General features: G+C 35.6%; 1 protein-coding gene across 1 annotated transcript in view; it reads right to left on the reverse strand.

The window, feature by feature from the left end:
• LOC120632584 (acetylcholine receptor subunit alpha-like 1) overlaps positions 1–24,502 on the reverse strand; it is a 99,921-nt gene that overhangs the window by 26,958 nt on the left and 48,461 nt on the right. The window contains exon 3 of the mRNA XM_039902504.1: positions 789–833. Coding sequence (XP_039758438.1) covers positions 789–833 — 45 coding nt within the window. The remainder of the gene's footprint in view (positions 1–788; positions 834–24,502) is intronic.

Here is a 24,502-nt window from a genome sequence, read left to right on the forward strand (position 1 = left end):
GGCCATACCTTTCACCAATCGAGTTTAACTAGGCAACTCATATTTTAACCTAACTTGTCTATCATTCTTGCAACAAGGTGTGGTATTTTCATTATATTAGTATTACGAATGGATTTTAGGTTTAAAAAAAAAACAAATTTATATATTTTATCGGCCTAGTTTCAGTTTACGAGTGTTCTGAACATTACGCACAGCCGGATTAGTCCATACCTACCAACGACGTCGTAGCTTTAGATAACGCCTAACGTCTTTAGTCATTATCTAAGAGTTGGTGAAACGTTTTTTTTCTCTACGCCTCATCCAAATCATTAGGCATTAGGATTTAAGCGTTTTAGTGAAAACAGGCATTCGTACTCTAAGTATAATATGATTAATTAAAAGGTTATTTAGTTTTATCGGATTGTCTGTCTGGTTTTTTCTAAGGAAAGGCTGCAAACCGGACTCTTTAAAGAGTATACTAATTCTATGTTCGTTTTTATTTTAAAAATGTAATACATTTTGTCGAAACTTTTACAGTGAGATTCTAGTTGTAGCCTTTTCAAATTTTACTGTGATAAATGGGGAAAAAAAACCTACGTGGCATTTTCCTTTAATCTCTCAGATCCCGCAACGTGCGTTTTAACGTTCCTTTTGATTTGTATACTTCTGTTAGGATATCGCCCTATAAAATTCCACTGCTGGGCTTCCACTGTTACAGGAGAGATGTTATTGAGCAAAGACCCACCTCGCTGTACAAATGTTTGCTTAAAGGGTTTTAATCTAGTATAAAGTAAAAGAAAATCACTCACCTGTTCTACCCAAACGTTCGTTGTCATGATTTGATTCTTAAGATTCTGAAAAGAAGAAAAACAATGATTTATTTTTTGTCATTCAAAGAGATACCGAGACATGCTGATGTACTCGTAGCAGCACCTAACTTAGATGTTGCTCTTCACTACTATCTAGGTACATAAATAGTGAACTAACATTTTTCTTTATTTGCATTATATTACACTTAATTTTTAAGCGGTGGGGGGGAGGGGGGCGAGTTCAGATCACAGCACGCACTCTTTTCTAAGTTATGTGCGTTTTATGTAATTAAAATATCACTTGCTTCAACGGTGAGGGAAAACATCGCGGGGAAACCTGCATGTCTAAGAGTTCTACATAATGTTCTCAAAGGTGTGTGGAGTCCACCGGGCCATACTGGACCAGTGTGGTGGACTACGGCCCTTACCCCTTTTCATCGTGGGAGGAGACTCGTGCTCTGTAGTGGGCCGATAATGGGTTGACATGATGACACTCAATTTGCATATTTTTTGAAAAAAAAGATGTTTTTTATTTTTTATTCCACCTCGATTCTTGAATGCAATCTAAAATGTTACCGTCTAATAAACATGATATTAGACGGTAGTACGGTACGGTACGGTACGGTCTACGGTACGGTAGACGGTATGGCAGGTTCATATGACTTATAAGGCTAATTGGCTTCTACGCTGCATTGTACCGGAACGCTACATCGCTGGGCGACACGTCTTTCAACCAGACAAAATCAAAAATTTAGTAGTAACAAGCTTACTTCGTACATTTTAGACGATATAACGCTACGAACATATTACTTATAATACTATGTTTGTTGCAATATACCATGCCACTTTAAATAACCTAGTATAATCGATTTCAAAACATCGAATATCGTATCGCCTTTAATCAGTAAAAAAACTATCGGTAATTAGTAGCGGAGCCAGAGCGGAGCATATTTTCCCCCAACAGCCGTCGTATTTTTCCAAACACTAAAATAAACTTTTGTTTGATTACTTCGAGATCGCGCTATTTCAGCATAAAGTTTCTTTGCAATTTCGGTAAACTCTTGTTTTGTTTTTTTTTTTATATCTTACTACACTACATTTGCATTTTACTAAATTTAAAATTCATTTAATTCAAATAATACAATCGAACTTGTTTCTAGTCCGAGCTCGGGTAGGAGTCCATCGTTGCGCTGCGAGCGTTGGAGCTCGCAACTACCATTATTTCAATAAGAGATAATGGTACCATAAAGACTTCTTCCTGTACTAAGAGGAAGGAGTGATACATAGTGAATCCACTATGCCGTTTAACGGAGATATGAATGCCTGGAGTAGGGAGATGAAGTTGAATGTGCTAAAATGTATTGAATGATGAGTTAAAGGAAACATTATGTTGATAATACGATCTAGTGGTTATCCTATTTTTATGCCATTTAAGGAAGTCTGGTCTTTTAAACTCGTTGCTTCTGATGCTTTAAAAGTCTTGAGTTATTATGGGACAACACAGGTTCTTAGCCTCTGGATGATCATGTGCCAGTTTTATTTAAGAAATTATGAAACCTTACGGAGAGATCTTTAAAAGGACCCAGTTGGTTTAGTTACACTAGTAATAGGTAATTAAATCTCGTATAATAATATCTCTTATTCAATGATTTTGTTATTAGTAAAATTACTCAAGCGACAGATTACTTCATTTCCCTCCGACACATACACACACGTATTTAGTATCAACACATCGTTGACGGTGAGGCTCTATTCACAAATCCGTTTTCAATAACCCAGATTTGAAACGCTCCAGTGAACACAATCCACTATACACGTATTACAGCGGGATTCAAATATTAAACATTATGAAAACCGAGACCATTAACTCAGTTATAACTAGTTGGATCATAGTTAAAATCAGCTTGAGTTAGACTTGCGAAGTGTTTAATGAAATTTCTCGTGAACAATTGTAAAGTTAACGGTTATGTAGCCCTAGTATAAGTTTTGCTCGCTCGCAATCTAAGAGTCATTTACGCATGTCAAACTTTGTATCGTCAAAGTGAATGGACAAATAAATGCCCGTTTTTCACTTACGACGGACAATTCAATAAATAATCTATATATATAAGGTAGCCGATTTCAACTTTCAGCATGAAATGCTCTAGTGGTAATATTCTGTTAAAGTTAATAGATTAGATTAGACTGGCGCCAGTTTAATGACATTTAGAAGCGGTGATAGCCTAGTGGTTAGGACTTCGTCCTGTCTTTCGGAGGGACCGAGTTTGATCCCTGGCTTGCGGATCTTGATGTTTAGGAGATATGTGCATTTTAAACTATATAATGATGTTGGGTAAACTATAAAATGATGTTGGAAAAGAGCAATCTGCTGAGTTTCTTACTGGCTCTTCTCAGTGGAATTTGCCTTCCGAACCGGCGGTAGAGTCACTACAAACAGACTGACCTTGACGATTCAAAAGCGCTTATAAATTAGGCCTACTTGAAATAAATGAATTTGGAATTTTTTAAGAAATTATATATCACTTGCTACAACGATAAAGCCCACCATACCGCATTGGAGCAGCGTGGCGGGCCTATGCTCTAAAGCTGTCCCCCCTATAAGAGACGAAGCCTGTGCCCAGCAGTGGGACGTTAATTATCTGCGGAAGATGATGATGACAACGATAAAGAAAAACATCGTGATTTGAGTTTAGTTCTCTGTAATGTTGACCAACTAAACAATAATTTATATGAAATGAGGAACCGAATTATCGAAATCAGGTAATATTTGTCTAAAATAAGGAAGGTAACATGGTTGATTTTAAATAAATGAATAATAAATAAATATACTACGACAATACACACATCACCACCTAGTCCCAAAGCAAGTGTCTTATGACTGAGACGAATGATAAATACTTTTCTAAATAATATATATAATAATACATTTTTATCACACAAACATTAATTTTTACAGTTGTGGGGATCGAATCGACAGCTGTGGATTTAGAAAGCTTATGGAATCGTATATTGGCAAAGGTATAGAAGCAGGCCTATCTTTACAGAACTCTTTTTATTTTTAAATTTAACTTGCATTACAGTTGGTATGCACTATTAAAACAACAAAATTGTAGACCACGGAGTTCTACATGAGAGAAATAAATTATACAAAAAAAAAAAAACATTTAAGAATCTAGTTCAACGTGAACACAACCGTTACGAAGAATGTAATTACACGGCTTCTAAAGTCATTTAAGAGAGAACTCAGGGAATTCGTAGGAAATTCCAACAATATCAATTTTGCAAAAACCTCAGTTAGCGCCAAGTGAGAATGGAATGCAATTTTATCTGATCCGGAGTGTGAACTCTTTGGTAATTAAAGTTAAAGGAATCCGAAAGTTAGTGGGAACTTTGAAAACGTACTTTCGAACGAACGTTGAGTAATGTTCCGGCAAGTTTGCTCGGCGCCATTGTTTCGCTATGCTTAGTTTTGAACTTTGCGAAAATAGCGATGAAATGGAGTGCAGATTCATTTTAAACTAAGTTTTAGCAAAGTTTTGTACATATGCATGCATGCAATTTGAGGGACTACAAACAGTTTATAGGCTTGATTTTTATACTCGTATATGCGTAATATAATACCACAGAATTAAGAAACTACAGAAAGCGTGTACACGACTGACATCTATTTTTATTTATACTCTTTATTTGTACACCACATCATTCAGAAAAACAAAAAAAAAAGAACAAACACTTAAAGAATGTAGTAGGATGCAAAAGGCGGCCTTGTGTGGCGATCTGTGCCAGGCAAACTTAGGAATAGGAAAACTAAAAACAAAAACGGAACATTGAAGCGTAAAAACCACTGCTCTTTAGAAGTGTTTCACCTTATTCCATTAAGCCGTTAACAATCATTATTTTACCTGTAATGTTCTAAACGTCTCCCATAAAATTGTAAAAGTTTATGAGCTAGCAACATCTAAGCCAAAATGGCCGAATGAAGGTTCTGTATGTTCTTAATTCTGTGTATCATACCATAATCTTCTGTTTGGCGAGATCGTTTATAATATTAGTTTTAAGCATTTTAATTTTTTTAATTATTTTCTTCTCACAATTTCAGTAAAAAATATAGCAAGTTACTTTGGTCTCAGCTTAAAATCAACATAGTGTTTACATAGTATATTATGTTATGTTTTATTTCCATTAAGAGTGGTATACCGGAACGTCTTTTTATTATTTCTTAATTAATCATAATCATATCTTCATCAAACAAATGATTACTTCTATTCGAAAGGGTTTGTGTATTAAGGGTTGAATACCTAGTTTAATTTTTTGATGAGAATGTGACAGATTACGAATGAGAAAATCGGTAGTTCTATGTGGGCATCGAATCCTTCTTTCATTGGGCGTTATATAAAGCTGAATTAAAATGTTTAGATAGCTACATATTATAGCTTCAGAACCAAATATATATGCATATATACTCGAATATATAAGTATAGGGTACTTAATATCCCCTTTTAAAGCTATTTATTAGTTTCTAATGGGCCCAGCACATGTAAAACGTGTTTTGAAAAAAAAAAAAACAATCTGGAAACGGGTCCAATTGGGTCTGAAACTTCCAGGGACTCACTAAAATAACAACAAAGCAATCATAAATATATACAACTTATAAATTTCAAAATTCATTTATTTCAAGTAGGCCTACTTTATAAGCACTTTTGAAACGTCAAGTATGTATGTTTGTAGTGAGCCTACTGGTTCGAAAAGCAGATTCTACCGAGAAGAGTCGGCAAGAAACTCAGTAGTTGCTCTTTTCCTATATCAACATTTACTATCATTTTTCTAACCCAGTATATATAAAAATATATCGGGGATTATTTCCATAAATTTTACTTTCTGGTCAATTTATTTCTTTCTCTACTTCACAAGACATTTTATTTGACAGAATTAATTAATAGGTACCTATATGCTTTACAAAAACTAGTAAAACGTCTTGAAAAAATAAAAACTTTAGTTTGTTTTCAAGTTTGAAAGCAAAGTGCTAATCAAAGAATCAATCCAGTTCGACGGACTCTTTTCTCCTATGAATTGCTCTCGGCGATGGTGCTTATCACCTTTTTCATCTGCCTTTTAAATTATAAAGTTTTGCAATTATAAAGTTTAATGAGCCGTCGGCACTGCTCGGGCATCCGTTGGCATTTATTTACATCAGTTTACTACATCCCAAGATTGGAGATTCCCCCCACGTAATTATCTAGGTTTTACACGTGTTAATTTAACATAATATATGTTATGTAGCGCTCGCTAAGCATTATAAATGAAACAAAATACTGTTGATACTTTTAATTTATAGGTTAAACGACTTAATGGCTTTATTACGAATCCAGACCACCTTTTATCTATTTTATAACCACAGATTAAGTAAAGTTGTGTAGTTATGACACTTTGCAGCGATAAGGGTGCAAAACTGTTTCTTCTAACTTACCGCTCTATCGTGTTAGCCTTTTTTGTGATTTTTCTCTGTAGTAAACAAGAAAGTGCATTTTGAGATTCATTTAAATATGGCAGGCAATGTAAGTAAGAGCCCGAATATCATGGCTCAAAAACTTAAGACAATGGCTTGGTAAGAGCACCAGATCATTATTTAGAGCGGCGGTCTCCAAAGTTGAATAGCCCTGATGATTGCCCACCTTCGGAAGGAGACGGTACTCTGTCCCTAAGGAGAAGAAAAATATGGCCCAAAATAAAGAATGCTTGTTTAGTTTGTTATTCTAATTCTGTTATAGAGGTTTTATGTTAATTTATAGCTCAAAAGCGGTTGCCTACGACGTTGACTGCGTTTCTATCTGTATTTATAATATTCCCTGGGGAAAGGTGATCTTTTTGAAATTTTATCAACATCTGCAATGGTTGATCCGAACCAATAAACACATTAATGCTTTCGCAATGATAATAATATTAGTAAGGATTCACACATACATATACTCTACACTAATACACATGTTTATAGATTAAGTTTAGTGGATAAAAATCAACCTTAACTAACAGAAATTAAAATTAAGTAATTTTTAATGTCCACCAATCTGCATTGGGCCAGCGTGGTGGACTACGGCCTTAAGCCTTTCTCATTCTGGGAGGAGACCTGTGCCCTGTATTTATAATACTTAAGGTAACGTTATTCTCTACCATATTTCTTACTATACTAAACTTATAATCATCCGCTTTGCAAGATTAATAATATTTTCTTAGCACAAAATAATTCCAAAGTTTAACACATAATCGCATTAAGGTTTACTTAGTTATTTATTTAAGTATTAGGATAACATAAAAAATGCACTATAAATTATGTAGGGGTTGTTTTTATAAAGGAATGTGCAGGTACATAATCAATCTTAATTATCTTTGTTTAAATATGTATAAAAATAATGTAATAAACATTATATAATTAACTAGCTGTTGCCCGCGACTTCGTCTGCGTTTGATTTTGTTTTTAAAGTATTCAGTATCGCTAAGCCTTAAATGATTATAGTAGTATATTTATCCCGACATTCTATATATAACATGTGACTGTCAATTAATTATAGACAAATAATTTGCAATAAAATAAAATTGCGACTATAATTAAAGATCTAAGCTATCCTATCTCTTAAGTTAGACCAGACTGCTCACGGTTAAAATCAAAATCGCTTAAATAGTTTAGGAGTCCATCGCGGACAAACATCGTGACAGGAGATTTATATATATTAAGATTTATTTATATCATTAAATGCACAAGATAACTGCAAATAATAAAAAAAGTTATTTATTTTGGTTTTGGTATTTTATTCAGGTAAGTAGCAAAATTACCAGGGCCACATAGCATTTCAGATAGCGATTTAGTTTGCAGCGTTCGAAAATTTGAATTTGAATTTGTAGCTACAGCTTCACTATCCAGTAAAGCAGACATGCAAATACTACAACAGCATATAGCCTTAAGCTTTATAGTCCTTCATTGCGTGCAATTACACCAAACCGATCTTCAATTAAACGTTGGTTGAACGAGATAATCTGAGTCAATTCCCATATAATCGATCGGTGTCGAATGCACCTTATTATTGCCACCTGAAAGATAAAATTATTCGCTTGTTGATCGTTTTACTAGCACTAACTGGTCATGACACGCTCTTATGACATCAATATATGATTAAATGTTTCTAAGCACGCCGACCGAAGCAAAACTTGTGCAAACATGATTGGAAAGCCATTCGACCTAATAACAGTTCAATAACCATATTGGATCTCTCAGCGTAGTGTCCGAAGTTACACCATCCGAGCATGACAGCACCACTTTCTGCTCTGATGAGTAATTAAACTTTGTAATTGGATCAGGCGGGTCAGCACTTCGGGGGAAAGTTATACCCCACACTTCGAGTGCTCTGGTTGATAGCTAGTTTTACCATAAAAATATGAATTATTTTTGATTATAGCTAGTGATATTTATATAAAATCCCTATCCCTATCCATATTTCTACTAATATTATAAATGTGAATGTAAGTTTTTTTGTTACACTTTCACGCAAAAACTACTTAACCGATCCTAATAAAACTTTGTAGACATATTCTTGGAAGTGTTAGGATACTTTTTATCCCGACATAAAGCACAGTTCCTTTGGGAGAGGGGATGAAAGTGTTTGAAGATTTTACACCATAATACCGACAAATCATAACCGATTAAAATAATTATTTTTGTACTATAGAGGTTATATTACGTGTTAAATTTTGCCTAATCTTCGTGTTGATCTGATGAATGTGGTTGGAGATAGAGCACAGAACTCTTCAGTGGACAACAGCAAACCCTTCATTTAAGGCTTAGCGATACTGAATACTTTAAATTTATTTAGAACTACAACTCAATTGAACGCCACATCAAAAACAAAATCAAACGCAGACGAAGTCGCGGGCAACAGCTAGTAAATAAATAAATATACTACGACAATACACACATCGCCATCTAGACTCAAAAATTAAAAAAAGAAACTTCCAATATAAGCACTTTTGAAACGTCAAGTATGTCTGTTTGTATTGACTCTATCACCGGTTCGGAAGGCAGCAGTTGCTCTTTTCAAATACCTCCTTAGTTTGTGTTATGGATACTCAAATGACTGATTAATATTTTAATGAATAATATACATAAATACTTATAATATACGGATAAACATTAAACCCCTGACACTGAAAAGCATTACTGTTCATCAACACAAACATTTTTCCGGGACCTCCTACTTAAATTCACAGCGCGCACCATTGCGCCAGGGAGGACGTTAAAAAGTTTAATATTTTTATGTCATAATTAAAAGTTTCTTTGGTGTACAATAAAGTATATACATACCTATTACATACATACATACATCCCCGGCACGCAACTCTAATTTCTTGGCGTAAGGTATATATATACGTTTTAAGCACTTTCTCAATTGTTTCTTTCTAGTTTTTTTGTTTGCTTGCACAATTGCGTTAACGGTGAAGGGAAAAACGTAAATGGCTCAGATTTCTCCATACTGTTCTAAAAGGTGTAAGAAGACTACGAATCTAACCAGTTTTGCGGACTGCAGTTTGAACCCTTTTCATTTTGAAAAGAGTTACGCGCCCTGTAGTGGGCTAGTAGCGGGTTTATACTGCTGATATCACATGCATAATCCTGCAGACCTTAGAGCAGTATGGAGGACTAGCACACAAATCATGAAAGACACGCCAAAATACCAACGTTTACACCCGAAAAACATCACTCTCTGTCTGATTCAAACCTCCTTCAGGTAAATCAAAAATGGAATCTAACCGAATTTCACTTTCCCACCAACAAGTGAAAAGCTTGCCACACAAATGAGCAGAGATTGGAAAAATCTCTAACAAAACTGTACAAGCCAGTACTGGATTGAGGTTTATTGACGTTGACAAATTGTTTCACCGCGAAAAGCAATATGAAACCAGAGCTCGCGCTTCTATTTTACCGGTTCCTGTGATTTTTTTTGCAAATCATCTGTTTTTATTAACCGCTAATCTCTCCTAGTCTGCGTTTCTGGAATTGAATATTGCGTTGAAGGATCGTTTATTACCTGTACTGTTATTTTTAGAGATTGTAATTTCTTTTCTTTCGCGGAGTTTCCTGTTTCAGCGGGTGAACGTGAAATTTAATTTTGTTATTTTACTTATACATTTTTAAATGCCTCGATGATGCAGTGCTTAGTATGTGTGACTGTGGATCATAAGGGCCTGGTTTCGATTCCAAATTGTGCCTAAAATTGCGCTTTCTACCGATAATGCTGGAGTTAGGGAAAACGTGTTGCTATTCCATCAGGCCTCGAAGAGTTAAGCCCCCAATCTTGGTAATTTTTACTTACTTATCCGACAAAAAAGAATAAGCGAATTTATCAGTTATTGTTTTTGATTTGATTACAAGTTAGCCCTTGATTGCAATCTAACCTGGTGGCAAAGTCGAAGCAAGCTAGCCTGTTAGGGATATGGCAGTCTTGTTAAAACACATACCCCTAAACTGTAAGAGTTATAAAAAAACTTAAGGATATGCATTGTAAGAGTAATAAAACTTTACCCTAAAGTATTTTAACACGTATTGGTGATTTTATTCATTTTATATCATCTGCATACCCTGTACATACCCTCTGTGCACGCCACTGGTACTGACAATACCAGCGTTGTGGGTATACATACATTAGTATCTGCAACAATAAACTGAGTAACCTTTACAACAGTAACCTTTTTATTGGCATGCCACAAATAATAAGTTACTCCAAATGTAAGTCTATTTGTGTTGTTTTGCTAAATAAACATATTATATTCTATTCTAATTATGTATTTGTGTGACTGCTTTCAGGGTGTGTTTATACTATACCCTTGTCCGTTAACTTAGAATTTATGTCCATTGTGAAACCGGTCGCCTGGAAGAGATCGCCCGTTCGGCGATAACGCAAGCTGATTTTACTTTGTTTAACCTATTGGTAATTTCGCTGGTGTTCATTCCTTTGTTTACAATAGGTATTTTAATTTCAGCTGCCCCATTGGTCTAGTGATTACCGTATTAAGATACGGATCACGTGGTGCTGGGTTTAATTTCCGGGGACAACAAATGTATTTGATTTTTACTTTAAAATATTAAATAATATAATATTTTTAGTGATAGCCTGGAGATAAATAGAAAAAAATACTCAATAAAAATCAAAATTCGTTTATTTAAAGTTGGCCTTGTTTATATGCATTTTTAAAACGTCAAGTTATTGAGAACCTCCTCCTCTTTTTAAGTCGGTTGAAAAGCAATAAAAATCACTTTATATTACGGTGATAACATTCTGATAACGTTCTCAAATGGGGTTTAAGTCTACCAATCTGCACTTGGCCAGCGTGGTGGACTACGGATTCAACCTTTCACATTTCTACGTCTCAGGTCGAAAGACCAGGGCGGCATGTTGGAAGAAGAGTTCCTTGCATGCCCTGCTTTGAGTTGCCTTGTTTGGCGATGGTTTTTTGTACCAGGTAGGCCATACGCTTGGTCCGCTTACTCTGGGGATTGTAGAAGAACAGTTTTGGGTTAATAATGATGATGACCCAAAAAAATTTGAAAAGTTATCGAAATTTGAATTCCGCTTGCTCTTATCCAATGAGTCTTTACACTAATGAGGTCTTACACAGCATTACGTAACAGAATTCCATTATCCGCGCGGAGCAGTCATAAATCAAGGGGGGCACTAAAGTTGACGTCTTTTTTAATAACAATGGACGTCGCGTCATCTTTTGTGCTCCGGTTATCGCAAACAAGCGTTTGATATAAAGCGAGAGTGTTAAGAGCAACCCAAACTATGGACTAAAACGTTTGAGGTTAAGGTTTAAGGTTCCGTACCCAAGGATAGAACGGGGCTCTATTACTTGGGCATCTATCTCATGAACCGTGATAGTAAGACGGACACCTTGGAGATGTCTCTTAAAAAGTTCGAAGTTTGTATTGAACGTTAGCCTGTAAAAAAGTACTATTATAGTATCAACCATACAAGGCTTGAGTTTAAATTATTGCTCTAACCAGTTGCTTTTTAAATATTTTTAAAAGATAATCTGAGATGGTGATAACAAAAAAAAACCACCGGCTAAGTTCCTTCCTAGACCAGGGCGAAGGTGAACAGGAAGCCTTGTAAAGCCCTTTCTTATAAAATAGCGCTAAAATGCTAAAATAAAAAAAAAAATTTTTTTTTAAATAGAACCTCATCATCTTTAAGCAGAGCAAAACTTCACAGGACATGCTAGGAACACGTCTTTTAATGTGTCGCATTGTGTCCGTCAACCTGACGCGTGGATCCTAATTTGCCTGTAATTACACGGGTGTGACGTCCGCCATAAAGTTAACGATCCTCTCCAAGTGCCGTTAGGTATTTCCAATTATCGTGCACCACGAATTTTTGACCCAAACCCCTGGTCACACCCTCGTAATAAATTGTCACGTGCAATCTATCAATATTGACATCAATACTGAATGTGTGGGGTCAATTAAGCCTCTTTGTGGAACAGATAATGCCGAGATTACTGGCCACTCGATAGAGTGGAATTCGGCGCAGCTAATAACGTTTATTAATGTACATACATACCTACCTTTTCTATATATATGTTATGTGGAGAGCAATAGAAATTGACGTGTGGTTTGGAAGGTAAGCTATGTAAAAACATACATATTATGTTTAGGTTAGTGTGTATTGTTATTGTGTCTTATCCACAGGGTTTTTGAGTACAATATCCCTACTAATATTATAAATGTGAATGTAAGTTTGTTTGTTACGCTTTCACACAAAAACTACAAAACCGATCATCATGAAACTTTGTACACATATTACTTAAGGTATTAGAAGTAATATGTGTAGTAGGATGCTTTTTATCCCGAAATTAAGCTCAGTTTTTTTGGGAGAAGCGACGAAAGTGTTTGACGATTTTACACCATAACGCCGTCAAATGATAACCAATTTAAAAACCTAACCTAAACCAACGCATACGAAGTCGCGGGCAACAGCTAGTATTATATATTTTTGTGTTGTCCACCACGCCACTTGTCTTCTGATTAGCTATTACCAAATATCCAACATCTCATAACTTTAGTTCTGTGCAAATAGCGGAGTGTATCCTGTGGAAAAGATGGTACGAGCGCATGGAAGCAGTAATTCAAAAATTATTTATTCATTATAGGCCTATCATAGGAACTTTTTAAGCGTTCATACATATTATAATGGTGTCATATTGGAGACATACAATATATTATTATAAATCCATTATAGCGAGGTGATAACGATAACCACATTCGTTTGATTAATTGTTTTCAAAATCCTTGCTGAAAAAAATGTGGTTAAGCAGTAACGTCATTATGAAGGCATTAATAAATTGATACGACTCCCCATTTACAAGATATATATTAAACTCCATGTAGGACTCTATTATGTAACTATTTTATATATAGTTAGTTTTTTTTTGGTATTCCCCATTTCACAGTCCATTATTTAATTAGATATGAAGTTAAAGCAACCCGTTCCCAAGCTTATTTGTTGTTTTTGTAATCCTTAATATTATAATAGGAAAAAATTGTCATCAGACACCAGAAATCGGGAACCTAAATCAATATAGACCGTTGTACGTCCGGGGTCAATTAAGCGTCTTTGTAGAACAGATAATGCCGAGATTATTGGGCACTCGATAGGGTGGAATTCAGTACAGCTAATAATATCCAGCTAACGGATGTACAGACAAACCCATTACGACGTTCTGTCTATATATACGTTTTGTTATATAGGGATTACGTGAATAGCAATAATAATTGATACGAGGTATGTTACGTGGAAACATAATACGTTTATGTGTTACATCCAAATTGATTGGCAGCTTATATTATAAGCAGCTTTCACTCACGGCTTGAGCGAAACACTTTGGGTCCATTAACATTGATACTAAGGCGCCCAAAATCATCTAGATTTTACGTAGCATATTGACCTCTAACTTTAAAAGGGAGAAGATATTATATTTATCGAAACAATATAAAGACGCACGTGAATGACTTCTACTGGTATAGGTAAATTTTCGCGTTTTTTAAATCAGTTGTTTTTTTTTTTTTTTTACATAGAGCTCGTTTTTATTTTATTAATACTGAACATAAATATAAATATAACCTAAAATAAACTATTTAAAACTAAATAAAATCTAAAACGTCCTCGAAACCACCGCAGCGAGGCGAGGCTGGCTTGCCCCTTTGGATGGTCAAACTATTTCGTTGGCCAAGGTAACTGCCCGCTCTAGGATCACCGGTAGACTCGATAACCCTTTTCGATAATTCTTTGAAAAGGGCTCTTGCCTCCGGACCCCACGGTCCCAAAGTCAAACGGTTTATGAAACTGTATCTTGCTTGTAGTTTTTTAAGCAAATAATATTTATTCCATCAATCATCGTCATCAACTTTTTCGCCTACTACAGGTTACTCACCTCTCAGAATCAGAAGAGTTTAGTGTTCTAGTGCTTGGTTTTCTATGGCCTTAAACTTTGAACTGAATAAATGCGTGGTTCAAGGACTTGACGTAACTATTAGAATGTAATAGATTATTCTACACGCTGCTCCGATTTCATTTTATAAATGTCAAAACTAATCGAAAAAAGTTCGAACCACACCTTTTTCGCATAGGCGTAAAAGCAGTCGATGTGCGCTGTTGCGAACATCCCTAACGCACTGCAATTCAAAAATCAAAATTCAAAATTCATTTATTTCAAGTAGGCCTAATATAAGCACTTTTAAAACGTCAAGTCTTTTTGTTTGTAGTGATTCTACCACCGGTTCGGAAGGCAGATTCTACCGATAGACCAATAGTGTGGCAGCCCCATCAGCACTCTGAACGCATTTTTATATTCAACGCGGGGAGCGTTGTATGATTTTTGAGAATATTTGGCCCACAGGCTGCACGTTCACAACAACGCTCAACGCTCTCATGTCACTCATAAAACGGGTAACTTATAAAAACGTCCCAACGTTTTTCAATAATTTGACAGTTTGGCAGATTAACGTAATGTTTGTTCTCATATTTTGACATGATAGCCATTGATGGAAAGTGATTCAATGAGTTAATATGGAAAATATCCGCTCGTATCTTCATTCACAATTTATCGACAATTGAACATAACAGAAAAAACAAAGAGCGTACTTAGTGCTAGGAGATGATCTACGGAAAACTTTTTTATGGCGATGCATCGACTAGGGCCACCTTAAATAATGTAAAGAAAATGATCCTCACAATCTCTCGCAGAAAGGAAGCCTAAGTATTCCCTACTGATTTATGCGCAAATGTGTCCTCGCGCCACATTTATATTCCATCCCATTCCTAACATGAGAATTTTTTTGACAATTTGACGTTTATGTGCTCTGGGGATAGAGATTTCCCTATCCGCTGATCGCGGATAAAAAACGTGGCTCTAATAATATTGGACCTACATCACTTTTTAGGCGGAAAAGTTCTTTTACTTATATATACCATGTCACTATAATACTTATTCTTTTATCGTAAATGCCACGTAAAAGGAATGCTAAAATTCAAAAGCGCAGTTTATGATTTTTAGATGACAATGAAATCGATTTAGAATACTTGTTTGTTATAGCAATCATAATGATTTGATTTAATATAGTTGATACTAAGAACGTTTAATGTAAAAAATTCACTGCACGGTACGTTATCGCAGATAGGATTATAGGATTGTAGGACTTGGAATATCACTTGCTGTAACAGCCAAGGAATACGTCGAAACGAATCTAACGAATCTGCAGGCTTCTCATTGTATCTTAAAATTGTTTAAATTAAAAACTCTGAAAATTAAGAGGTTCTAAGGCGAACTCAGTCCCTCGAAAAGTAGGCTGGAGCTCTAACCACTGGGATATCAACTAACTATCTCCACATTGACGGCCGACTGGCGCAGTGGGCAGCGACCCTGTTTTCTGAGTCCAAGGCCGTGGGTTCGATTCCCACAACTGGAAAATGTTTGTGTGATGAGCAATAAGTGTTTTTCAGTGTCTGGGTGTTTATATGTATTTTCTAAGTATTTATGTATATATAATTCATAAAAATATTCATCAGTCATCTTAGTACCCATAACACAAGCTATGCTTACTTTGGGGCTCGTTGGCGATGTGTGTGTTGTCGTAGTATATTTATTTATTATTTATTTATTATTATTTGTTTAAAAAGAAGCCCACAATTAACTTAACTCTTTAACTAAATTACATGCAACAAAAAAATGCAAGTATGTAATAATAGTGTAGTTAATTAATGTGTATTATTTGTATTTTTCTTTTTTCATTATATAATTATATATTTATTTTATGTCTATGTGTATGTATGACTATTTATTTTCGAATATATATGTATATATAATTGCGCTATCCCGCTCCCTTGCAGCTTTTCCTTCTGCCAGAGGTTGCCTGTAAGAGATTACTTGCAGCAATAAGGCCGTCTTTGCATGCCTAAAGTTCTTGTTCTTTTGCTTATTCTATATTTTATGTATATTTTGATGTTTGTGTGCAATAAAGTATTTATTTTTCTTCTTCTTTAATAGTCTCACTTCGATTTGATACATACAAGAAATATGCCAACAAATATGATGTCACTAAAATATACAGTGTTAACGGGTCACTGAGTTTTAGATAGTAAGAAAGGACAACAAAAGACAACTTTTTTACTCTATTTTCGGCTGCGCAAATGACGGAATCTACTTTGTTCCAGAAAACTTGATGTGCTGTTGAGTAAGGGATAAAACATCTTATGATAATGCGAAATGGCTGAGTGTGACCATCCCAACGCCCTTGAGGTTTTGTGCTGTCTGCGAAAAAGGTTTATAATAATATCATACGTATATTATATTTTAGGATCCACTACATAATATAGGACACGATAACACGAACTACTAGCTTTAATGTTAAAATAAATTATGCATCTTCATATATTTAATTGTAATAGGTAAACCGAGTAGTAGTAATATAAAATATATTTTCCAAATTATCTTTTATTTCAGCCACTGTTGAGCCCTTGTAAAACTTTGTTTTTGAAAAACGTTATAGAATATAACTTTTATGGAAATAAACATGTTAAAAGTAGTGCCGTTACAAAATGAATAAGTTTTAAAAGAAGAAAAGATAACATTAAAATGTTATAAAAATAAACGCTTATAACAGGAGCCTTATAAAATGGGCGTAGTTGGTGTCAGTAAAAAAGATCGCTAAATATCAACATATTGTGTTTTGGACAACTTGTTTCATTTTTAAGCGTAATTTATCAACGTATGTATGTAAATGTAATATCCGAATTCACTGAATTCACGGGCTTATCTGACGAAAATAAAACATGAATTGCACCTGTGTGTTATAGTACCAACCATCTTTTCAGCAATAAATGTTCCTATTTTCCTAGATTCAGCTCTTAATACAAGTTAAAACTATGACATTATGGTTAGGTTATAGTACTTACGTAGTAAGAGAATTATACATTAGTGAATTTAAAACAAAAACAACGAGTTAAAAGATCCCAACAACAAATAGCCTTTTTAGTATTCTTTTTACTTGATACAACTTTTACATGCCTACACGAAGCGTAACAGTATTTTATATATGTAGGATATCCGAAAGATTTTTCATTGTACGCAAAATTGCACTGGCCGTATTCCAGATTCATTCGTCACAGGCAGGCTGAGGATTTGGCAGCCTTCATAGCACGCAGGAATGGATGGCTTACTCGTTTTAATGGTAACTTGTTTGTGGAGAATGTATGGCTTCTTTTGACTTTTATTTCCCACTGTTGGGCACCAATCTCCCATCTCGTAGAAGAACTGAAAGGGACGGATAAGCTTGCCAGTTTTTATGCTTTCGGTTTGTGCTGATAAAATAAGTGTTGACCCATCAGATGTCGATTTATCCACTATTTATCAAATAAGACTTTGCAGTCATCATCATCATGACTTCAACCGATTGAAGTCCACAGCTGGACAGCATAGATCTTTTGTAGGGAGTTCTAAAATCCATGGTCCTGGGCCGCTTGTTTCCAGCGGCTCCCATCGACTCGTTTGATGTCGTCTGTCCACCTCGTTGGGGGCCGACCAACGTTGCTTTTACCAGTCGCCAGATCGCCATTCCAGCACCTTGGAACCCCAACGTCCACCGGTTCTCCGAGCTATGTGCCCCGCCCATTTCCAATTCCATTTCAGCGATGCGACTCGCTGAGCTATGTCGGTTAACTCTGCTTCTTCTCAGGATCTCCTCATTTCTGATTTGATCACGTAGATACTCCCATATACCCCCATAGCTCTCTCCATCGCCCGCTGAGTTACTTTGAGCCTTCTTATGAGGCCTAGTAAGCGGCAACATTCTCAGTAGTTGGTAGTAGTAGCATAGAGGACGCTGCTGATCGTTCTCCGCTCTATTCACTTAGTGACCTCGTGACGCCCGTGGGAAGAGGAGGGTTTGTTGACACCTTTATTTTGATCTGCCGTCACCACACGGCCATTTTTGTTTATCATCACGTGAGATCACCTTTTCTTTTGTTTCCTATTGAAAGGTTGCCTGGCAGAGATCGCTATTAAACGATAAGGCCGCCTTTTTTATTCTACATCTTGCTATATGTTTCTGTTTATTTTATGTTTTGTTTATGTTAATGTTGTGGTTTACAAATAAAGAGTTTAATAATAAGACGGTAATAGACCTGGACGTTATTTTGAAAGAAAAAAGTGCGCCCCAAAGATCGGCGTCGTGTTTAGATTACTCTTTTCTGCACTAACGAGTAGGTATTGTTTATGTAACTTATGTAACGAGTGGTAAAGTACTGGTTAATGTTGATATAACCAGTCGTAAAGTGTACGTCGCAAACGAAGAATAAACCTAGAGCGGGGTTAACGACCTGATATTTTGAGGACACACGGCATTCTACTCTATTATTGACGATTTCTATTCCGAGTTTTATTACCCGGTTTAATGTTTAGCCAGGACTGCTGAGTGACGTCGTCTCACAATAGGGAGTTTTTAGTTAATCCTATTTACAATGTATCCCGTCGAAAAATATATTCTACAAGTAAAAATATCGATTGGCGCTGTGGGCAGCTACCCTGCTTTCTGAATCCAAGGCTGTGGGTTCGAGTCCCACTACTGGAAAATGTTTGTGTTATGAACTTTTTTCAGTGGTTGGGTGTTTATCTGAATTTTTGAAGTATTTATTTTTGTTATTCACAATAATAATGACCAGTTATCATGGAACTCATAACACAAGCTACGCTTACTTTTGGACTAGATGGCTAAGTGTGTATTGTCGTATTATATTGATTTATTTGGCTTCAGCTGCAAGTACTTTATAGGTGTGCCACATGTATTAAGCTAGCCGTTTTTTTCATTTCTTATATGAATACAGCAAAACTCATTGACAGTTCAATGAAGAAAATTTTCATGAACAACAAGCCTCTGTAATAAAACAGCATTACGATCGACCTTAGATATTATACCAATTAATTTCTTGTTCCTATGTGAGTGACGTGTGTCTTTTATGGAAATATCTTTAAACCTGTAAGTGATTCATTCAGTAATACATTCTTACTATTGGAGATAAAGACAACTTTAATTTGAAATACTCAAAATACAATAGTACCTACTGCTTTATTACTGCACTAAAAAAATCTATTGTCCAAGACCAAACGATGTTATATACGTAAATTCGTCAGTGTGTATATTTTCTTTGTCATTTTCTTGTTGTTTTATGTGCCCCGATATTTCCGTGCCCCCCATCATGATACTGCGCAATACACAACCTCATAAACATCTTGTAAACGTTACGGGGATACATTTGTTTTTATTCCCTCAGATAAAAGTGGTCATGCATAGTTTAGTTTCCGCTGAAGTTTGCTCTACGTTTGCTTGTTTTGATAGAATATTTATTGTTATCATACAATGGGAATTATTTCTTTGTGCGTTAATAAAAGAAATAGTTCAGAGTTCTCTAAGTATTTGCACAGTAAAATATTGCGACATCAGATATATATGTATGAATGCATTAAAGGGAATTTTGTTAATTAAGTTATAATTTATGTCTTCAGGCGCGACTAGGGAGTAACGCAGATTTTTTTCTGACGCAAGTTACGCTTTTACTATGAAACTACACAGCGTAGACGCTGTGTAGTTTCCGCTATATAAAAATAATAATTTGGATTGGTCGTAAGTATATGTCATATACTAACGCTCCGCTTCGATACGCTTCTTGACTAACCCGCCAACTAGTGGCAAATATCATGATCAATTAGGATTATTTATTTCCAATATTTTCAAACGGATAAATTGTGAAGAGCAAAGTGAATAAAACTCAACAAAATTCGACAATTTTTAAAAGAAATATTTTAAATTGCAAAGTTTTTTGAAATCCTTAATATACTTGTTTATTTATTACTTTTGTAAAAAATAAATTATTAATAAATTCTCTGACGATTGCGACATTCTATAATATTCAATGACAAGGTTATATTGTGATGATCTAACCTTCAATTTTCTACTCTCAATTATTTTATTTAACAAATGAAAATTACACCATTAGTTCATAATCTCACTGTTAGGCAACAGCCTCCTACTCCTAATAGTAGAGAGGTTTGTAGAGTATAAACGCCGTTCCAATGTAAGTTGTTATCCTTTCATGACAACTGTCACATGTGCTGTGTTCATATAGGTTGTGGACTGTATTTCAGATGTTACAAATTAAATTTAACTGATTGCTGGTTAACTGAGATATTTATTTTGTAACAATTAATGTAGTAATTGCACTGAGGCCGCCGATGCGTAAATGCGGGCCCGCACCACGTGTGTTCTGCTCGCATGTTTTCCCCAGAGCTTGCGATTCGCGGACTAGTTTCGATAGATAGAAGTGAATATTGAACACATCTAAGTGATAATATTATGGTTATGACGGCTCAACGTACTCTCTGGGAGATTCAAATTCAAATTCAAATTCATTTATTTCAAGTAGGCTTACTATATAAGCATTTTTGAAACGTCAAGTATGTATGTTTGTGTGACTCTACCACCGGTTCGGAAAGCAGATTCTACCGAGAAGACCGGCAAGAAACTCAGTAGTTGCTCTTTTCCAACATCAACATTTACAATCATTATGCTATCTTGCGGGAGATGAGAGCGAGGCTGGCTGCTTCCATTCTACCTTGTCTTTGAGGAATTCATCAAATGTATAGTAACCTCGCTGTACTAGATGCGTTTTTACACATTTTTTAAATGTATGCATTGGTAGGTCAAGAATTTCCTTAGGAATCATGTTGTAAAAGCGTATACTCAACCCCACAAAGAAGTTCTGCACCTTTCGCAGACGATATGCAGATATCACTAATTTATGACCGTTTCTGGTAAGTCGATTGTGGAGATGGTGGAGATGGTGGTGCACACCACAATTTTCTGACGACTAGGTTAGAAGTTAGTAGTAAAATTCATTACTTAAACGAATCGAACTCAGGACCTAGTGCTCCTTTGTTGAACATGCTAACAACTAAACCAACGAGACGGGTATCTACTAATAAATACGATAATATTTTTTTATAAAAAAAAACCTCGACAGGAAATCCCCAGTATTGTTAAATGAACGAACACAGGTTAATTCGATTTTCGCAAACAGCGTTCCGTCCAATTTAATTAGGGTCACGACACATCAGGAAATACCAACAACCGAATCATTGATTTTCAGATGTTAAATGTAACTGAAAATCAATAATCCAGCCTGCGCCACTTAACGACTCAACACTGCTTCAATGCCAGTTCTTTTCCAACTTTCGATTCACTAGTAACGAATCAAAAACTCGTAAACTAGCCACCTTCGCGGTTTCAACGAGTGGAAAATTCAACGTCAGCAGTCTACAACTCGGCATCGACTATTACTTCTACTGTATAGGCGCGCGGCTTCCAATGCGGCAAACGCATTGGAAGCGCGTTGCCAACGAAAGGGATACAGGCTAGGTTGTTAGCAATATATATATATATATAAATATAAAAGTATAACTTAAAAAAAATGTTTTTTTTTTCTTTTTTGCAATGTACCTACAACAAGTGGCCACCTATCTTCCACCTGTCAACGTTTTTCACAGATTTAATAACACCATAGCATTTAAAACAATAAGTGAAACCAAAACATCTGGTGGGCAGTTTTTGTTGAGGCCAGTTACAAGCTTAAAAAGGACGTGCCTTAAAATTTAGCGATTTTATATCAATTGCTTTAACGGTGACTAAAAACATCGTGAAAAAAACTACACGCCTAAGTTTTCCACAATGTTCCTAAAGGGGCTGTCGTCTGCAATTCGAATATTGTAATTTTAAGAAAAAGTCTATTTCGGTCGAACATCGATGATGAGTTACTTTTAATTTATTTTTAATAAGTCGGAACTTTTTTATTGGCACGACACATCGTATCTGTTAGTAATGAAGTTAGATTAAGGGATAGTTAGAACATTTTGAGGCAGTTGATGAAATTAAATATCAATACGTTATGATCTTTATTCTGGTGTATGAAACGACAGCAATTGATTAAATTAATAGGCACTTCCGCTGATATAGAATGATTCCTAAACACCAAACTATTTTATTTACTCGACGAAAAAAAAGTCATCGTGTAAATCGTCTTTAAAAAAATCTAATTACGTGACAATATCTGCAATGTTTCCACAACTTTGATTCAATCTAAAGTCCCTTCCGCGTCCATTGATCTCCAGATTAACCTGACATCAATCTTCTTGATTGAAATTCCCTTTGATTTTACGAAAAAGCCTCTTTCGGTCGAACATCGATGCTGATGGAGTTACTTTTAATTTATTTTAGATTTAATGTATATTCAATGTAAAAGGTATATTTTCATTCATCATATCAACCACACAATTACCAGCCAACTACGGAGAGCGGCTCTCGTCCCACAGTGAGAAGGGATTAAGGCCGTAGTCCACCACGCCGGCCCAGTGCGGATTGGTGGAGTCCACACACCTTTGAGACCATTATGTGGCAGGCATGCAGGTTTCCTCAAGATGTTTTCCTTTAGCGTTGAAGTGATATTTTAATTAATTAAAACGCACGTAACTTAGAAAAGCATTAATAAAGTGCTTGACATAGACATAATAGGGGATAGTCTTCCTATATTTAAAAAAAACTAAAAGACCACTTCCTATCGCAATACTGTGGTACTGTTCAAACTTAGTTTTTTTTTTTTTTTTGTCCTTTACTCTTTTTTGTGTTAGTTTAGCTAGTTTTGTTCTATAGTATATATTGTCAACATTTTTAATATTATTTTATGTATAATTTAAGTATTTGTTTTTTTAATTTATTCTAAATGTATGTTTTTGTTCGCGGTGCTAGATTCGTCAAGTTTATGTCACAGCCTGATGGATCTTACAGCTTATAAGTACTCTCATGTGTCTCTTAATCGTTTTTTCTCCTTCTAACTGACAATATAGTTTTGTATTTGCAAGTTGTGGCAGTCTTTAAGTGGGTCTACAATATTAAATTTATATGTTTTTCATTTTTTGTTTAGTTGAGTTGATTGTCCCTTAAATAAATAAAGAAATAAAAGTTAGAGGTGCGTGCTGGGATTCGAACTCGGTCCCCCGAAAGTGAAGTCGAGCTCCTACCCAATGCACTTTCACCGTTTCTATAATTTAAGTTCGTTATATCTTCATTCATTTAAGTTTATTTATAAGCTGTGATAACTTATGCTGTGTGGTGTCGGCGGATTATAATAAAGTTGTCAACACCCTTCTTCTTCCCAAGGGTGTCGTACGAGGCGACTATGGGAATATAACGGTGAGCGGGCAGCAGCGTCCTCTGTGTTGCGATTCGAATTGAAAGACGTAGATGTTTTAATAAGTTTTATTTTTAAGTATTACAAACGTACTCACGTAACACTGTGAACTCCATTAACCCATTGACATTAGTTTTAATTTTTAATAGACAATTTTTTAAAAGCAGGGGTCTGGCACCTAGCTGCCATAGATGATACACCTATGTAAAGTGAGCATTGACTTTCAACACTCTGTGCTACTACTACCATCTACTGCGATCACCAACCAGCCATATACCAGCAATTGACTGTAATAGGCTGTTGATGACGATGATGACGATAGCTTAGAAGGTAACACTGCGGCCTCTCTTTCACCAAGTTCGATCTCTGGCATGCGCCTCTAACTTTTAGTTGTGTCTATTGGTGTCTATTCGTGGTGCTGTGTTTTATATTTAACCAATTAAATAGCAAAGCAAAAGATCGGGAGGCAACCCACAAGTGAGTTCGCTACAATGTTCTCAAAGACGTGCCGCTAATTTGGGTTCCGGTACCGGACACAGGAAGAAACCGACTAAAGGTATGGGTTTGATAAAACTGCCTTACCCCTTACCGGTCAGCCCATGTTAATCTAAGCTGCATCATTATTTACTAGCAGGTGAGTTTGCAATCATGGGCTAACTTTTAGTGGAATTTAAAAAAAGAACCCATATTATCATGGATCCATTGCAGGCCCACAAGAGGGCACGGGTATTCGCTCAGAATGAGAAGGCCGTTCACTGTAATAAAATTAATTTTAATTAAACAACCCATTACGTTGACGTTGTCAGTATTATTTTTGACCAAGGTGCAGTAAAAAAGAAAGAAGAAGAAAACTAAAATTAATATAGAAGTCTATGCAAA

This window comes from Pararge aegeria, chromosome 20 (genome assembly GCF_905163445.1).
Source record: "Pararge aegeria chromosome 20, ilParAegt1.1, whole genome shotgun sequence".
NCBI classification, from domain to species: domain Eukaryota; kingdom Metazoa; phylum Arthropoda; class Insecta; order Lepidoptera; family Nymphalidae; genus Pararge; species Pararge aegeria.